The 17,663-nt window shown below is 41.1% G+C and overlaps 1 protein-coding gene across 1 annotated transcript in view; it reads left to right on the top strand.

Moving 5' to 3' along the window:
• poln (polymerase (DNA directed) nu) overlaps window positions 1-17,663 on the top strand; it is a 146,946-nt gene that overhangs the window by 34,767 nt on the left and 94,516 nt on the right. The window contains exon 16 of the mRNA XM_069194065.1: window positions 1,246-1,311. Coding sequence (XP_069050166.1) covers window positions 1,246-1,311 — 66 coding nt within the window. The remainder of the gene's footprint in view (window positions 1-1,245; window positions 1,312-17,663) is intronic.

Raw genomic sequence — 17,663 nt, 5'->3', positions numbered from 1 at the left:
AGTCAGGTTCATTTTTAGCCTATGGGAAGAGGTTTGGTGCTTCTGCTAATCAAGCCATGTTGTTATATAGAAATACTTTTTAAAAATCCTTTTTTAATATTATTGTTACTTTTATAGGAAACATAAAACCTTATATTATTGCAAACATGAAGGATAGACTCTAAATTGCTAGACTGTGCCCAGATCATGTTAAGGGATATCCCATCAGTGTTGAAAATGAGCTGAGTACTGTGCTGTCTTACGCACTCTGACTCATTGAAGTCATCCCCTATTGCAGGTTAAAGAGCATTAATGTTTGGCTGAAATTCCTTTAAGCTCTCTCCTCAAATATTCAGACTTAATATTTTTTTGCATTTAGGGGTGAATAGCAGTACAGGGACAGCACCCACTTAGAATTGGGTAAACGTTTTAGCTACGGCGTGTTTTCCTATTTCACTGTAACGACGGTTCTTGTGAGCTGCTGTTATCCAGAAAGGCAGTGAGTCCCTATGTGACATGACTCAGCCAGCCCTGCTGCCCCTGCTGGATGCACCATCACCACTGCGGGCTTTGGGACACGTGGCCAGTTGCTCAGTTCATTCTGCACTTGCGTCATCTGCTTACAGACCCCTCCCCTGAGACCCCCTCCGTGGCAAGATTAACCCACACAAGCAGTGTGTTTTTACTGGGGTTCAATACTTACAGTAGACAGGTTCCCCATGACATTAGAAACTGTGAGGGAGGAACAGAAGAATGATCATCTAGTGGCGAACACTAGATGGCAGCAGGAAGCCTCATCAGTTCTCCCACAAGCAGCAACATGGAATAAAAACAGTGGCCACTAGGTGTTAATGGTGGGTTGCTTTAAACAGTTTAAAAAGTTGGAGCCTGATTTAAACAAGCTACCCATGAATTTGTTTGTAGATAATTAGGTCTAGGCGATCTCCTATTTACTATATATATAGGTTTGTGGCACCAGGAGCATTAAGAGATAGTTTGTCATTAACTAGTTGTATTTTCCATGGCATGCTGCACACAGCAGTTTATACTGTATATTTTGCCACCCTGTCTGTTTATCCTCTACCGCAAGTCAGAGCATCCCTAAGGTGCACAGGAGAGGTGTCTTTATACTGTAGGTAAGGCATGAATTGTAAACTTCTTTTTAAAGAATTTGGTTTTATTTTTTCCCCACCACTCTGCAGAAGAGCCGGTCTCAGTGTGTCTGCATGGCAGCCTGTTCTAATGGAGTCTGTTTCATTCCCTCAGACCTCTGTCTCTTCTACCTGGAACCAGACCGGTACAGTGAGTGGCAGGCTTTCAGCCAAACACCCTGTAAGTAGCTGTTTACCCTGTTGTGGCTTCTAGGTCCTCCTTGTTACTGTGTCCTCGCTGGTTTGCTCATTCGTAGTAACACCTCAGGGGGAATATTGTGTTGCTGCTTGCTACTTCAGCTTCGGTTTCTTGCCAGTCTAATGTAGGCAGCAGAACAGCTCATTTGCAATGTTTTTATCATTTAAATTTAGGGAGTTTATCATAAATCCATAGAATTTTTTTTTGCTGTGTCATCCAACATGAGGACTAATGTTTTCTTCGGTGAATAAAGAAGCTGTTTTTGCCTGAATTTGGATTTAGTGCTCAAGGCTTTTACTTTTAAGCTGACAGTTAAAAATAAGTGCTGAATTCTGAACTGAGTTGTTCAAAGCTGGTATATTTCTTAGACCTTGAACGGAGTTAAGGGTAAGAAAAGTAAGGTGACTGCTTGAATGGGAGCATGCAGGCTCTAATCGGCTGTCCTTCCACAGAGCTCACAACTTTCTCTTCCTGGGAACAGCTACTGTATGCTTTTTACCAGCATCATCTCTCTCCAAAAGAAGAAAAACATAAGACTTTGAAATTAAAAGGTCTAATTACTGATATGTTTTCGTTTTAGATTAGAAATTGCATATACTGTACGCTAGATGGCTTCTGTTATTCAGGCCCGAACCAAGATGAGCTAAATGCAAATGAATCATTTTTGATATCCTCATATATTACTTCTTGGTTTTGAGCGTAGTTCATGTGAATGTCCAGTTCTTTGAATCGCATGGTATTGTGACGCACAGTATGACACTGTGCATAAGAATTGTTTCATAAAGCACTAGCCGTGCTACTATTAGGTGTATTTGTTTCTGTGCTTTAAGCTATTAAGGTACTCGGATTGTTGCCAAGCTCTATAGATTGAGAAGTGTTGTTTTTGCATTTGGCTATCATCATAACCCTTGTGCCAAGCAGACGTTTCTCCCCACGGCCCATCCTTTCAGGTGGTTTGGACAAACTCCTCGTGTGTGCGAGCGAAGACGTGTTTATCCTGCATTCTGTGCCATGATTGTGAAACAAGCAGGTGATTTTACTCCTCCCACCCATCTTAAACTGGGAACTGGAAGGTCACTCTATCCTCATTCATATGTTCCTTTTTTTTCTTAATCCCACAAGCAGACCATGTAGGTTCTCGTGGGTTCCACCTCTCCTGTTCACCTGACGTTCTCAGCACTGCCAGCAGAGCTGTGGTTTGCAGGGTGGAAAAGAGGATTTGGGGATATGTAAGATGTCAGTGCAGAATGGCGGAGTGGTGAGCAGACGGCAAGGCTAGGCACACGGTGCTCTCCCTCTCTCTCTCTCTCTCTCTCTCTCTCTCTCTCTCTCTCTCTCTCTCTCTCTCTCTCTCTCTCTCTCTCTCTCTCTCTCTCTCTCTCTCTCTCTCTCTCTCTCTCTCTCTCTCTCTCTCTGTAGGAGAGAGAGAGAGAGAGTGCCGCCGAGAAATGATGGTGAGCAAATAAGAGAGCTGAAGCCTTTAGTCACGGTCTGTGAGTTTTGACTGGAGGAGTCAAGACAATGGCTGCTTTGAAATATTTATAGGGAATTAAAATGAGAAACTGCCCACCGAATGAAACTGCGTGGTCCTGTAAGCCACAGGAGTCTGAAACTCGGAACACGCAGAGTGGGTCCAGAGGTCACCTGTGCGTCAGGCATGAGAACGTCCCGGAGGTCAGGGACCACAAGGGAATCCAGGGTGTCTTTGTGTCTGAAATTAGCTCGGTCTGAAACGAACTGTGTCTGTGCTATTTCCAGGATTCAAAATGTCTTTCTTTAGTGACTCCAAATAAAGTCAAGCCTATTTTCCAAATGTTGGAACGAAAAGAATGACATAAACATTTTCTTTAAATCTCCTGTGATGCTTGAACTATACCCCACTCAGTAGCAAAAAGCCATGAATATCCCTTTCAAACACATCTACAGCAGTTATTGCTGTTAAATGATAGATTTAGTAGCTAGGCAACACTTTTGTAATAAAATTAAGAAATAGTTTAGGGACAATGAATTGTTGATGTTAGACAGTTTACCTGTGTGACCGGTGTGCTACAGAGGAGTCATGGGTCTTTCTGGTTTATAACATTAGTATAAACTTCAGTAAGATCTCCTTGAACCTTCAAAAGTCAGGTCTTACTAACAAGGTGATTTGGTAAACGCTTGGTAAAAGCCCTCAGTCAGTATCCAGAATCTGTATAGTTTTGCTCGTAGTATACTGGTACATGCCTAGAGTTGTTAACTTTCTCGTGAGGAAAAGTGTACATGACTTCATGTGAAGAGAATGACGCTGAAAATATCCTATCAGTCTCAGTTTCAGGTTAGTGTCAAGAATTGTTTTAGCAGTCTAGTATCAGTATTAGTTTCTTTGCTTGTGTTCTTTGGGATGCTTTTTTGCCATTTCTTCACATTACATTGTAAAGTGGGAAGGCTTAGGAAGTCAGGAGTAAAAAGCTTTCACTCTTAAGCCGTTTTATTTGATAAGACCAGTTCCTGGTGTTGCCATTATGCGATGTGAAAACATAAAATGGGTTTTGTACGTTTTGAAATCCCACAGAGTGCTTTTGCACTTTGCTTGCCGTTGCTTGTGAACTCAGGCATGTGTTTGTTGAATCTGCTGTGAGCCGTTTTCAAAACGCCCGTGACTGCTGCCATGGCCAGAGCAGGTTTTAATAATGCCTTAACGGGTTCTTGTAGTATGTTGTTGTTTTTAACTTTCCCCTGCAAGCACCTCCTGTGACTGTCCGTTAATTCTGGTTAATCTCGTTTTGTTTCCTCGAAAGACGCTTGGCCTAGGCAAGGACGAGGCTGTGAAGGCGGATTTACTGTGGATTGTCAGGGACTGTTCCTTCACAACTCCCTCTAGCTGCTCTGGATTCATGTGTCATGGCTTGCTCTTTAACAGTCTCTCCTTTTTCAGTTCACGTTTGTCATTATACTCATACACAGGTATATGGTATAACGAAATGCTGTTTAGCGAGATTCTTAGACGGTCAGTAGTGCAAACAAATGACCATACAACTGTCAATTCAATTCAGTTTATTTTTTTATATAGCGCCTTTCACAACAAGGTTGCCCCAAGGCGCTTAAATGTAATTGTGTAACAAAAGAAAGACCGAGACAACAGGCAATGTGCAAAACAACAGTTGTGTAAAATCAGAAGTCAACAGATTGAAATAAAGGATAAAAAATGATGGAAAGTAAACATCCTGACGTGTGGTAGAGGTAGATTTCAAAGTGCTGTTTAGGTTGATGAAGAGAGAAGGCACAGGGCAGTCCCAGCGCTAGCCCCCTCTGTGCATGCCAGGGTGCTCCAGCTTGGTTTTTGCGGGTTCCGGTCCACACGGTCACTCTTGGGGAGTCCACAGCAGCAGCCTGGTGTCCGTGAGGTGGAGTGGCGAGGGGAATTAACGGTCATCACAGCGAGCTGTCTGTCTACAGTTGGGCTGCAGGTCTAGAATCCCCCCTGTGGTGAAAACTGCACTTGTGCTTGTGAGGATTGAAGCTGGACATGCAGAGGAACTCTTACACAGTCCTTCTATGGAGCTGAAGCGTATTGTAAGCCAGCCAATGTATCACATCACAATGTGCCTCATTATACACCGTGTAAGTATTTCAGCTAGCGGGACCTTTCAGTGTTCAGTTCAGAGAGTCCCACTGGAATTTTGCTACAGAAGAAATTTTTTTGTAATTAGCAGCATTTTCAATTTGATTCTTAGTCTGGTTTATGATTTTGCAGATTCTCTGCAAATGTTTTGTTTGCCATTTCCCTTTGAGGTGTTATGTTTCCTTATAACTGGCACAGAGACGATTGGCTGTGATTTCATTTTCCCTGCATTACTGCAGTGTGTCTGTAGTTTCCAGTTGCTTTCCTTTTGTTCATAATAAAATTAATGGAAACGGAGGATAAAGCTACATTAAGCCGTTGAACTTAAATCTAATTCTGTGTTTGTTCAGCGCAATAACAAAAATACCCCGTTACATTCAATAATAAACTTTATTTTATATAGCGCCTTTAAAGGTGGCCCCTCAAAGTGCTTTACAGAATGACAACAATAAAAGTAAAACAATACACAAGATAAACACAATGAGAATACACAGCGGAGACAGTAGATGGTGGTACTCAATACAGTAGGAGCAGGGGGGTAAAGAACAGAACCAGTGAAGTAAAGGCTCTTCTAAAGAAGAAGGTTTTGAGTCTGGATTTGAAGGTGACACTCTGATATCCTTGGGGAGAGCGTTCCAGAGCTTTGGGGCATAACAGGAGAAGGCCCTGTCACCCACAGAGTGTAGACAGCCTTGTGATTGCATGCTTCACATGCAAACCCACACCCCCTTTGAACCTTTACATTAACCTAGCAGGTATTTGCTCATTTTTAGAATACAATCTTATTTTAGAAAATCCCCTTCAGCTTCTTTTTGCTGCTCCTCCTTTTTTGGCTTGTTTATGAACTATACCAGAAAACGCATCATGTTATAAATGAGGAAGTGAGAGAACTTATCGTCGTTTATTTTTGTCAAGAACATCTACAGTAACTGTTCTCCCTTGACACTGGCAGGGGTTCTCATTTCGGGTAATCTCTAAAGGGCTTTGCTGAGAAAATCTGCTAAAGTGATCAAAATGAGTGATCCAAGTGTGTAGAAGCTTGTGATTTAAAGCTGGATTACTGGTGTTAAGGACAAGTCTAGCTGGCCCTGATGGAATAGTGTAACCAGATTTGACAAGGGCTCTGCTATACGAGTCTTTCCTTAATGGAGGATTGTGGTATTGGGACACAGATATTTTACCACTAGTATCCTGTTAATATGTCTCTGGCCCAAGCCATAGTCCCCACCTGCTTCAAAACAACCACCATCATCCCAGAACCGAAGAAAACCACAGTGACATGCCTTAATGACTACCGACTGGTGGCACTAACACCTCTTCGAGAGGCTGGTCATGAGGCACATTAAGGACACCATTCCAGACACACTGGACCGATACCAATTTGCCTACCGGCCCAACAGATCCACAGATGACGCAATCTCCATTGCCATACACACTGCTCTATCCCATCTGGATCAAAAGAACACATACGCAAGACTACTATTCATCGACTTCAGCTCAGCTTTTAATCATTCCAGAGAAACTAGTCAAGAAACTCAGTGCATTGGTTCTCGACACCACCCTCTGCAACTGGATTCAGGACTTTCTGACAGGCAGACCTCAGGCTGTCAGGCTTGGAAACCATACTGTACCTCACTAACTCTGAACGCTGGGGTCCCCCAGGGGTGTGTGCTTAGTCCATTGCTCTATTCTCTCTACACCCACGACTGTAAGGCCAAACACAACACCAACTCCATCATCAAGTTTGCCGATGACCCCACAACTGTAGGTCTGATCATGGACAATGATGAGAGGACCTACAGGGAGGAGGTCAGTCTCCTTACAATGTGGTGTGAAGACAACAACCTCACCCTCAACGTCAGCAAAACCAAGGAGCTGATCGTCGATTTCAGAAAACTGCAAAACAGACATGCCCCATCCACATCAACGGGACTGAATAGGAAAGGGTCAGTAACTTTAAATTCCTTGGTGTCCATATCACCGAGGACCACACATGGTCTCTCAACACCACCTGTCTGATCAAGAAAGTGCAACAGCGCCTGTACTTCCTAAGACGGTTGAAGAAGGCTAAGATACAGTATGCCCCCAGATCCTCACTAACTTTTACAGACGCACTACAGAAAGCACACTGACAGGTTGCATCACAGTGTGGTATGACAACTGCAGTTTTGCTGACTGCAAAGCCCTACAGACGGTGCTTGAGGAAAGCTCTAAGCATCATCAAAGACCCCACACACCCCAGCTACAGACTGTTTGACCCTCTACCATCGGAGCATTCGGGCCCGGACTACCAGACTCAGAGACAGTTTTTACCCCCACACTATCAAACTATTAAACTCCCAGCCTCTCTCACCTACGATCTGAACCTCTCAGTGCCTTCTCTCTTACCAAAACTCAAACACACATTGAAATCTACCTCTACTTCACATGTCAAGAAGCTCACTCACCATAATTTTCTATCCTTTATTTCATTCTGTTGATGTACGGTTTTGCACATCTGATGTTTTGCACATTGCCTGTTGACTTTCCTGTCTCTGTCTTTCTTTTCTTATACAATTATATTGTTGTTGGTTTTTTTGTACTTCTTACTGTCTGAGAGCAAGCTAAATAGCATTTTTTTATACCATATACCTTTATATGAGTATAATGACAACAAACTTGAACTTGAAATCAAGCAACCCAAAATGGGTCAATACAAGGTACAATAATATAAGTATAAAATACTGACAAATGATCATCCCAAAATGTTTTGCTCAAGACTAGCATGAATATTGTGCCCAAATTGCTCATGTCTTGCCCACGAACCTAGACTTGTTCATAGCTGGGTGTGACTGTGGGGTTGCTTGATTTGTAGCTGAGCTGCTACGACTCAGATTACATTAAATCCTTAATTGGAAACTTGTCCTCTTTTGCATCCCATGATGTCTTTATGTATCTAAGCAATTTTCAGTACCATTACGTAACAGAATAAATAGACCCTGAGGAATATACACTGATTGGACCAAGGCTCGATAAAGGAGAGCAGTGGGTCTGTCAAGTGCCGGTCTCTTTCTTTGGGTTATATCATTATTTTCTTGCAGTGAAGTCAGGTGGGTTTTCTGAATGTTCAAATATCACTGTAAATTTTTGCATTCCTCAGTAATTAGTCCACAGTTGTATAAACAGAAACCTTAAAACAAAACAAAAAAACCCTAAGGGTGAGAAATGTGAATATCTTTGCACATTGGATCATAAAATCCATGCAACTCATAAAGTGTGCAGTGTCTTAGTGTTTTCATTTTACTATACTGTACATATTGCTGTAAATGTTTTGAGCTGCAGTATTTTAAGTAGCACTGCTTTTACTAAAGCATTAGCAGTTTTGTTTTTGCTGACTTTGTTCAGTCCCATCACATGTCACTTCAATTAGTCTTTCACAGCAGTAGTGAGAAGCATGACCGAAGAATCAGATTAGCATTGTTACTAAAAAAAGAAGGATGTTTAGTGAATGTTGCAAATTCTGCAAGCGGCTAAATTGTACATTCTGCAAAAGATAAGGACAAGATTATTTTTTGATGATCACTTTCAATAAAACACATTTAGACATGCATTTCAGTGTTTTTAAAAACCTGAGAATCAGGCAATGCATAAAATGTTTAAAGTTCAAATACGAATTATACACTTATCTCTCTCGACTAGCCTCTGTGTTTCTTCAGGTGTGGCCATCATTAGTGATAAGTATTTGCTGTGATAGAGTGAATGTTGAAACAGCTTTAATTGCATTAAATATTTTTAAACTGTTGCTTTTCAAAACGTTTTCTGTTGTTTTCAGGCTATTGATCTGAAAGTTTTGTGAAAAGAAACTTGTCTCCAGTGTTAAAGGGTGTCTAACTGTACTTTGTGAAGCACATGTCCATCACTTCCTTAGTTTGATCAAAGTAAAGAAGCGGATTGTGCCTGAGGAATTAAAATAGGCCTAAATAGAAGCTATATCTTCATTTCTTAAATGGAAATCACATATAACATGTAAATCGCATAAAGGGTTTAAAGATTAAAAATAAAATGGCATAATGTCAGAGCAAACCCCAAAGTCACATTCATCCATCTTAGCCTGAGATCTAAAGAGGATGCATCAGTGATGTAGTCATTCCTCAGGCGAGGTGAATCATTCTAAGACACATATTTCATATTAATAGCAAGGGTGCAGTACATCCTGTAAGATGCGAGTTTGTGCACAGCCCTGTCAACTCCACAAAACCTTCTGGTATCAATCAAAAAGCAAATATGCGAGTCACAGAGCTGTGGGATTTTTGGGGTGCTTGTCAGAGTAGAACATCAACTGGCACTCAGGCCTTAATAGGACAATGAGCCAATTATTCCTGCTAGCTCACAAAAAGAGAGGTAATTGTTCATTGATCATGTGGTCCAGTACGGTGTCTGTCTCAGCGATGCTTATGTCTGCTGAATTTGGAAAGCTTTTCATTGGTGAAAGGAGCTGGCTGGTGTACTAAAAGAATATTTCACTCTCCTGTTTACCAAGGAGGAAATTAAGTGTCTCACGCTGAAGAAAGATAGGTCTAGATTTATTGCAGTAGTATTAGTACAAAAGAGGCAGATGTGCTACTGATACCAGGAGCTCTCAAATCTCCAGTCACTGATGGTATTCTATTCTACTAAAGTATTTGTATTTAAGGAAACAAGATTTTTTCATAGGGCAATTACAAAACTCTTCAGCAGTCACTTAAGACAGGGGTAATAGCCATTAACTGGAAAAATGCTAGTCTAACACCTATCCATGTAAACGGTGACAAAACAAAACCAGGTTACTGTAGTGATTTCATAAGTAGTAGCACGTTTTAGATGTATGCATGGCCACTTCTGGAACTGATGTTTCATTATGTTTTAACTAAGGCAGTAGAGAGTAAGAGGAAGAAATGATTTCTTTTTCTTTCTGTCAGTTTCTCCTGGTTGAGCTCTTTACAGCCAGATAACAGAAGTGACTATTCTCGCAGAACACCTTATCCAGTGTCTTACAGTGTCTTTAACACAGAACTTTTTACAGATGCGAGACTAGTGGTGCTTTGAATCCCTGCTAGGTTATACAGAAAGTGCAGGCATCAGAATACAAGTGTTTTGATTACACTGATTTATATATGAGCATGGTGTTATATAAAATATTATAAAAAAACTTCAGGGTTTATCGGAAGAGAAAAAGTGGAATTTCTTAGACTGGTTGTCTAGAATGCATTAGTCAATCTCCAGATTTAAATCCAATTCAGCAGAACACTTCAAGGATGGGCAAAGGCCTGACGGACATATGAGATGATGACACAAAAACATCTGGCGAGCTCAGTGGGTCGCAGACTTCATACCGTTATTTCCCCAAAGGGATATGCATCCAGATATTGACTTTTACACTCTGAAATTTACTTTGCAGGAATGTGTCCCAATGGTTACGATCACTTAAAAATCACTGGGTTTAACCTTGAACTTGAACTGAACTTTATTGCCATATGTAACCGGTACTGGTACAATGGAATTCTTACCTATATTTTTTCTGATTAGAGATATGAAAGGAATTACCTCAAAATAAAATGTATGTTATACTTATTGCTATTAATCTCATGACCACAGGTGGCTTTGCAGCAGAACCACAAGTTTGCCTTTGCTGTCCCAATACTTGTGGACTCTATGCATTCGAAACACAAGTATCTGCTAGTACACTTTTGAGCCTGAAGAAGCTACTTATGGGGGGAGAAAGTATTTTATGTTGATGCTCGACGTTGTCTGGATGATTTTGTGCATTTACATGGCTTCATCCCAGAGGATCAGAAGGTGGTTAACGTGCATAGAAGGTCTCGCTTCCTACACTGTTGGTGTGCAGAGCCCACCTGACTGAGATGGGGTACTGTACTGTAGCTGTGCTTTGAAGAGCCTTAGAAAACCTGCAGACACACCAGCCTTCCAGGGCCAGGAACGGCTCTCCTGTTTTAGCCCAAAAACTACTTTATCCTGTCAGCTGTGTGCTTTTTTGAGCCAATGAAGCATGTGACTCAATTATTGCTTGGAGGCACACTGGCTACTGGTTTATGATGCTAAACCTAAATGATCAAAGTCCTAAAGTGATTCTAAATGATCAAAGTCTAATGTATGTAGTGGCCAGACCAGAGCTGTCTGTCAGAGGTCTGTTCTAATATCTTTATCAAGTTGGGAATCTTGATGAGAAGGAAAGTCATTAATTGCACTTGGTATTCTGAAACCCCTTGGTCCTTAATTATTTTAATTATTTTTGGTCTTTTGATTAGGATCTCCAGATGGATGTGCTTTACCCCTGCACACCCAGTGGAAATAACAGTGGAGTCTCAGACTGCAGTCCTTCTGGTGTAGAGCAGTTGAGCTGTATTGCGCCAGCATGCCTCGCAATGGCTAGTTCAAAAGATGAGCTGACGGGTTACTCAGCCGAGCAAGATTTTTAATAACTTGCCGTGCATCTAACCATGAAATCAACTTTTGAGCCTGCGATGTTTTAGTGAAAGGTAGCCATACGATCTTTCGTGCTCACAGTGGTGGAAGGATTTATGCTTGACACATCTCAGATTAACATACTGTAGCCATAAGTTTTGCGATCAACAGGGGAATACATCTGTGCTTCAGAGCTCCTTCATTTATTTTTCTAAGAACAGTCTTACTGATCTTGTGAAGAGACAATGCTTTGCTCAGTGACCAAGGACTGAAGAATTCGGGTTTCGATACAGCATGCCAAAATACAGTATTCTGTTATACTTATTGTGCTGCAGTCATAAGTAAAGACCTAGATTTAATAAAGATGTCAAGACGTGTGTATGTACTATATATACTGTATGCAGAGAGAGAATTTCTATATAGCACAGAAAAAATCTGCTGTTGTGCAATACACAATATGAAAATACGCTTTTTCGGTAAACAACTAAGGAAATGTGACGTCTTTAAATGTGTTTAAGTTTGCATTTCAGTCAGAAGTACTGATTTAGCCCTATAAAGTCCAGTTAAGTAAAAAAGAGAAGCACTTCAGGACATTGAGTTGTAGTGCAGAGTCTCCTTTTTTTTTTGCTGATGTCTGAAAAATATAATAGCTGTGTCCTAAGGAAATCAATATCTCATCTTGCTGTTGTAAATTGTTTTTAGGGTCCAGTGAGTTAGGAGGGTTGGGAAGCTAAGGAAATAAAGCCCTTTATTAAACCAAAAACACTTTTTTCTACTGTACATTGTTGCTTTGCTTCAAAGAAATATTGTATTAAACAGTTTAGAATATGTCACTACATTATGTTATTCTGCCTCATGTGTACTGCTTTAAATATCTCTACCATACAGTAGCTGTTAATGAAGGAGTACAGAAAATATCATTAAATAAATTTAGTGAATGTGGTCTACAAGTCTGCTGACAGGCTCCACACTGTATCTACAAATCTCGGGTCCTCCTGTCACTGAAAGCCCTATCTAGGTCCATCACTGCAGAGGGATGACAGTGGGCCGTTCAGCTCAGTGGGAGCAGCCTTGTGCAGCACCACAGGCGTCCTGAAGCTCTCAGGGCTGGGCAGGCTATGACCTAGAGCACCACAGAGGCTCAAGGTTCACGTGTTCCAAACCCTCAGAGGCACCGACAGTCCACCGAGTGGACTACAGTGAAACATGAACCATAGCGCACAAGAGGGAGCTATGTAGAAGTGCTTTTGAAACTCAGAACAGGAAGCACTTCCTTACGCCAAGTTACAGGAGTGTGGAATAATATCTACCTAGCCATGTTGTAAAATAGTTATAGCCTGTTCTCTTACAATAGCCAGCTAGGTCGTTTTGTACAAAGATTGTGGTTTGCAGTTTTGTTCTAGCATACTGTGGTTAGAAAAAGGTTCCTGTTGCTCCTCAAAGACAACAGAAGAACAGCCCTGTTATTTTCTTGAGCACAAAACTGCAACAGGGAATTGCTCAAACATACATCAGTTTTCTCCTTCGCCTTGTCATTCAAAGTGCTAGATTTTTAGGCGCAGGCTTAACATCTACTGCCTGATGGGGAAGTGCTTACATGTGAGAGGGGTTGTATTCTGCAGTATACCCTTGGCACCTTTCAGGCATGCAAAGGAACAAGTAATAGGTTTATTCCATACTGAAAAAAAGACGAATCATCATCGTACATGGTTTTGAAACTAACAAGCAAGTTTAAAAGTATTTTTTGCACTGTGCTCTGCATTATGTTCTAATCTTATGCCGCAAAATAGTTGAAAATAGTTAAAAAAAGAAGAGAGAAAACACAACATTTCGGCCGTGGAGCCTCACACCTGAAGAAGGCTCCACGGCCGAAACGTTGTGTATTCTCTCTTCTTTTTTTCAGCATGGAATGCAGCCTACTCATGCTGACGCAGCTACACACCTGAACCTTTCAGGCATACTGCATCAACTCAAAATTTCGGCATCACGTTCGTTCCAGTGCCGATTACTCCATCTGTTTTTAATGCATCGCTTAACTCCGAGTCACCCCACCTTCCTTTTCAGCTAGCCTGGACATCTGCTTTCGCTGAGCGGACAGGTCTCCGTTAATCTGCGGCATGACAGCGGGTCAACTCAGTTTGTGGTTCTGTTTTTGTTTAAGTTGGACTGCGAGCTGCTGTGCTCCTCGCAAAATACAGCGAGGCCCTGCAGGGAGTGCAAAACACTCTAAAACTATTTCTTGATCAGATGCATTTAAAGTCTGAAACTTAGAACACCGGACGTCACTGCGATGAAAAGAGACTTGGTCACTTTAAATACTCAGGCATGCCTTGTTATCCTTCGAGACTGCATTCTCTTTTCAACAGAAAGGGTCTAATAATCTGCTGACAGGCTCCTGTCTGCCCCTCTGCACTGCCAGACAAGCTTCTCTGCTGCTGGGTGATATTTTTATTAGAGTTCAGCTTAGGTGAATGCTGCCCTAAATCTGTAATTGTCAAAGCCTTCTCTGAGACCAAAAATAAAGACTTCCAGGGATTCATAGACCAAAGGGAGTCGATTATTCTTGCCTTATCTCGGCTAAAAATGTGTGCAGACTGTCAAAACATTGCCAGGCATTACTGTACATGGAAGAAATAATCTGTATGCAAAGGGAAATGCCCTTGACAGTCAAACCGAAGCGATGAGTTACAATGAGAACAAACGTTTTGTTAAATGTTTTTAATAGCACCTGTCAGGATTAATCTTTTTGACATTGTATTGCTGTATTGTTTATCATTAAGAAGAGATCCGAAAGCCCTGAGTAATTTTTCAGTGACTAATATATTAAGGCGCTGGATCTGTTAAAAGATAGGCTGCTGTGTTACTGATTTGTTTTTCAGCCGGCTGGCCCTTCCCTGAAGTACTGTACAGTAGGTAAAAGTGCCTGCAGTGTGACGGTATATTTACTGACACGTCAGGTAATGCCCCTTTTTTAGAAACAGAATTCACGAAGAGTTTGTCAGTGGCAGCCTTTCCCAAACTGTTCTGTGCATCGGAAGCGGTACACGCCCTGAAGCTCTAGCAAGGAAAGTCGTAGACATGTTATGTGATGTTTTCCGGAGAGAGACAGCTTGGGAAAGAAGTTCTGAAAGCCCTCAGGCAGTACAGCCAAGGTGGGTTACTTTCCCCAGCCTTACTGAATCCTAAAGTGACTTTAAACTACATTTCATTGTGTTCTCTGCAGCCCCTCCAGCAATTTCCATGACAAATACTGCAGCTCAGAGTGATCCCAAGTGGCTTATCCTTTGCAGAGTGTTGAATAACCGGAGGTTACCTGTTCAAATCCAGGCTGTGCCGCTGCTTTTGGTGGGCTCAAGTTAAGTCTGAGGAGGGATCCTCGCTTCACACTGGTGACCTTAGTGACTGCATAGGCAGTGCTCATTACTATGGGTAAAGCCTCCTTAATTCCTCTGCCTGACATTAAAAAGCATCATGATTGCATTTGGGGCTTAGAAGAGGATAGCTTGGCAATGCTTGTTTTGGAGAATGTTTTGCTGTAGTTTAAAGGATAATCTTTTGAAAAGAGATTTCAGGCAGCTCTGGTGCAATGTACGGTAGATTTCTATGAGTGTAATTCCATAATTTCACTGCGTACCAGCTGTTTGAAGACTCAGCTAGCTTCTTCGCAAGGGAATATGGGCGCACAAAGGGCAAGAACTAGAACATTATGTGTAGTTATTGTAAAATTGTTCTCTAAGTTTGCTTTTTTTTCCCAGAATGATTATATTTCTTGATGGAACTTGAATATGCATACATGTTAATCTTTTTGGGCAGTCCGGGTAGAATTCTAGTTTTTACCACTATCTGGTGAACATACAAGAAAGTTTTCATGTTAATCTATTGTCTTAAAGAATAAAAAATCAAATACATTTTCTATTTAGATTTACATACTGAGCATCAAAGGGCAGGAATCGATGGTTAGATCTTAGTTATGTGGCTACAGTTGTTTTTAATTTGATGGATACAGTGTTGTTTTAGTAGTCTGATGGCAAAGTGAACACCAGTTTGTAAATATTTAAAGTCTGGCTGTTTATCTCTATGTGAGTTCTTGTAATCCCCATCAGAAAATAAATATTTTGAAATCTGAAATGTGTTCTTCAGATGTTTATAGCAGCGCATACGCATCTGTGATGCTGTTCAATTTCTGCAAATTGCTCTTGAAGAGGAAACCTTTAATCTTGATATTTTAATCTGTATGTGCATGCAATGCCTGATTAGTTTGAAGAACTTCCATCAAAATATTCCCAACATGAGCAAGACAAGGAGGTGACTCGAGGTGAAAAAGAGATGAAAGAAAATAAACAGTCAGTTGTTTTTAAAGTGTCAAACTCCCCTCTTTTTACTTCCAAATTAAAGGGAAAAACAGTATTTGCACCTTTCTTGAGTGGTAACGGTATTTCTTCTTACGAAGATTGCATGAATAAAACAAAGTCTTATACTGTAGCTCTGCTGAAGGTGTAAGGGTGAAGGTGGACTGGAAGTGCTGTTCTAAGGCTCTGGTGGGTAATGACCTGCTGTTCTAAAAACGTGCAGTGTAATTAATGTTAGATTACATTGGAAAGGAATACATTAGTTACAAGTTACTTGTGTAAGGGATTACAGTTTTAAATTAAGAAGTTGGTTCAAATTTCCACAAGTAATTCCTTATACAAGTAATTTGTGATGTCATTGAATTGATTTTGAAAAGTAACTCTCCCCCACCATTGAGTATAATAAATATACTCCTCTGCAGTGCTTTAATATGCCAGCACCTTGCCTGTTATATTGATCTGGCTGATTATCAATTCAAGAGACTGGCAGCAGCAATGTTCTGCAGTCAAGGCGATAGGGAATAGCTGCAGATTGAATTAAACTGCTATAGCGGGTTAACTTAACTTCTTGAGGGCTCAATGTCTTTGACTGGTCCCCTTATCCCCTCAGTGGCTGTTGATCTGAACGATAAACATGATTATTGGTGTAGCCCCTCCGCTATGCAAGTCTGTATGACTGTGCAATCCAGTGCAGTACAGGTACCTAGTCAATCAAGTTAATATCATAACTTTTTCTCCACTCAGGGTAGTCTGGACCCACATATACAGTATTACCCCTCACTTTATAGAGTAAATGGAAAAAAAAGTACCAAATAACTGGAGGATGACCAGCCCTGTTTTTTCAAACTTAACCATCTTAGTTTAGCCATTTACTTTTCCAGTCTAGAAACCTTTATAGATATACAGTACAGTACCAGTAGGTCCTGTCTGGGCAAGCACCACTTATACAACCCGTGATTTCACATGACCACAACACAGCTACCGTCAGTAATTGTCTCCCTAGTCATAAGTGTATCGACTTGCATTCTTCCTGAGTGACCGCTAAACGTGTCTCACCTGAGGCCATGCCCAGCTGCCCCAAAGGCTTAGACAACCTCTGTTGTTTGCAGTTCTCTTATAGAACACCTCCTATAGGCGATTTCAATTTCTTTAATAACCTCTATCGGAATGTGCCCTAATTTGTCTAATTTGAGTCTTTATGGGCTGCTCCCCAGCTTACTGATGTGAGATCCCCAGATCCCCCTGCTCCCTTACAATGTGTCTTTGTTTTTTTCAGGCAGTTTCAAAACCTTTTAACAGCGGGTGACAGATATGGTGTCCTTGAAACTCTTCACGAGCTGGAAGTTACCGAAAGATTGGAGCTAATCTTTTCAAAGAATATTTCTCATAACTTGTGGTCCTCAGCACCACTGGGTCCAATCTGTGAACAGTGCTAAACTGAATACACCCAGCACTGGCTTTTTGTTGGTTCTCTCTAGGAGCCTAGAAAGAAGGCATACAAAAACGTATTGTTCAAACTCTAGTGTGACAGAACTTAGGATATTAATGTCTGTCCATTGCTTCTGAAGTTTCCTTACTGCAATGAAAAAAACCCGGCAGATCAGGAGTCTGGCAGATCCTGGGTCAATTGTGTATCAATAGTAGGAGCACGGAGTTAAAAGAAAACTGTTCAGACGTTGGATACTCTTTTCAGGATTTATAAACCCAGGTTTGTAAATCCTCTCCTCCTTGTATCACTAAATCCGCAACACAAAAGATGAAGCAAATGATCTTCATTTTCCACACTCGTTTCCACACTTGCTCTCCTCTGAGACATCTGCTAATGATGCATGATCAAAGCAAGACCTGCTAGTTCAAGGTTGTTACAGTGGAAGCTTCCAAAGCATTGGCCAGACTAATATTAATTGAAAAATCTTTTAAATTCAAGTTACCACGTGCTCAAT

This window comes from Lepisosteus oculatus, chromosome 1 (genome assembly GCF_040954835.1).
Source record: "Lepisosteus oculatus isolate fLepOcu1 chromosome 1, fLepOcu1.hap2, whole genome shotgun sequence".
NCBI lineage: Eukaryota > Metazoa > Chordata > Actinopteri > Semionotiformes > Lepisosteidae > Lepisosteus > Lepisosteus oculatus.
This window is presented reverse-complemented; position numbering and strand designations above follow the sequence as displayed.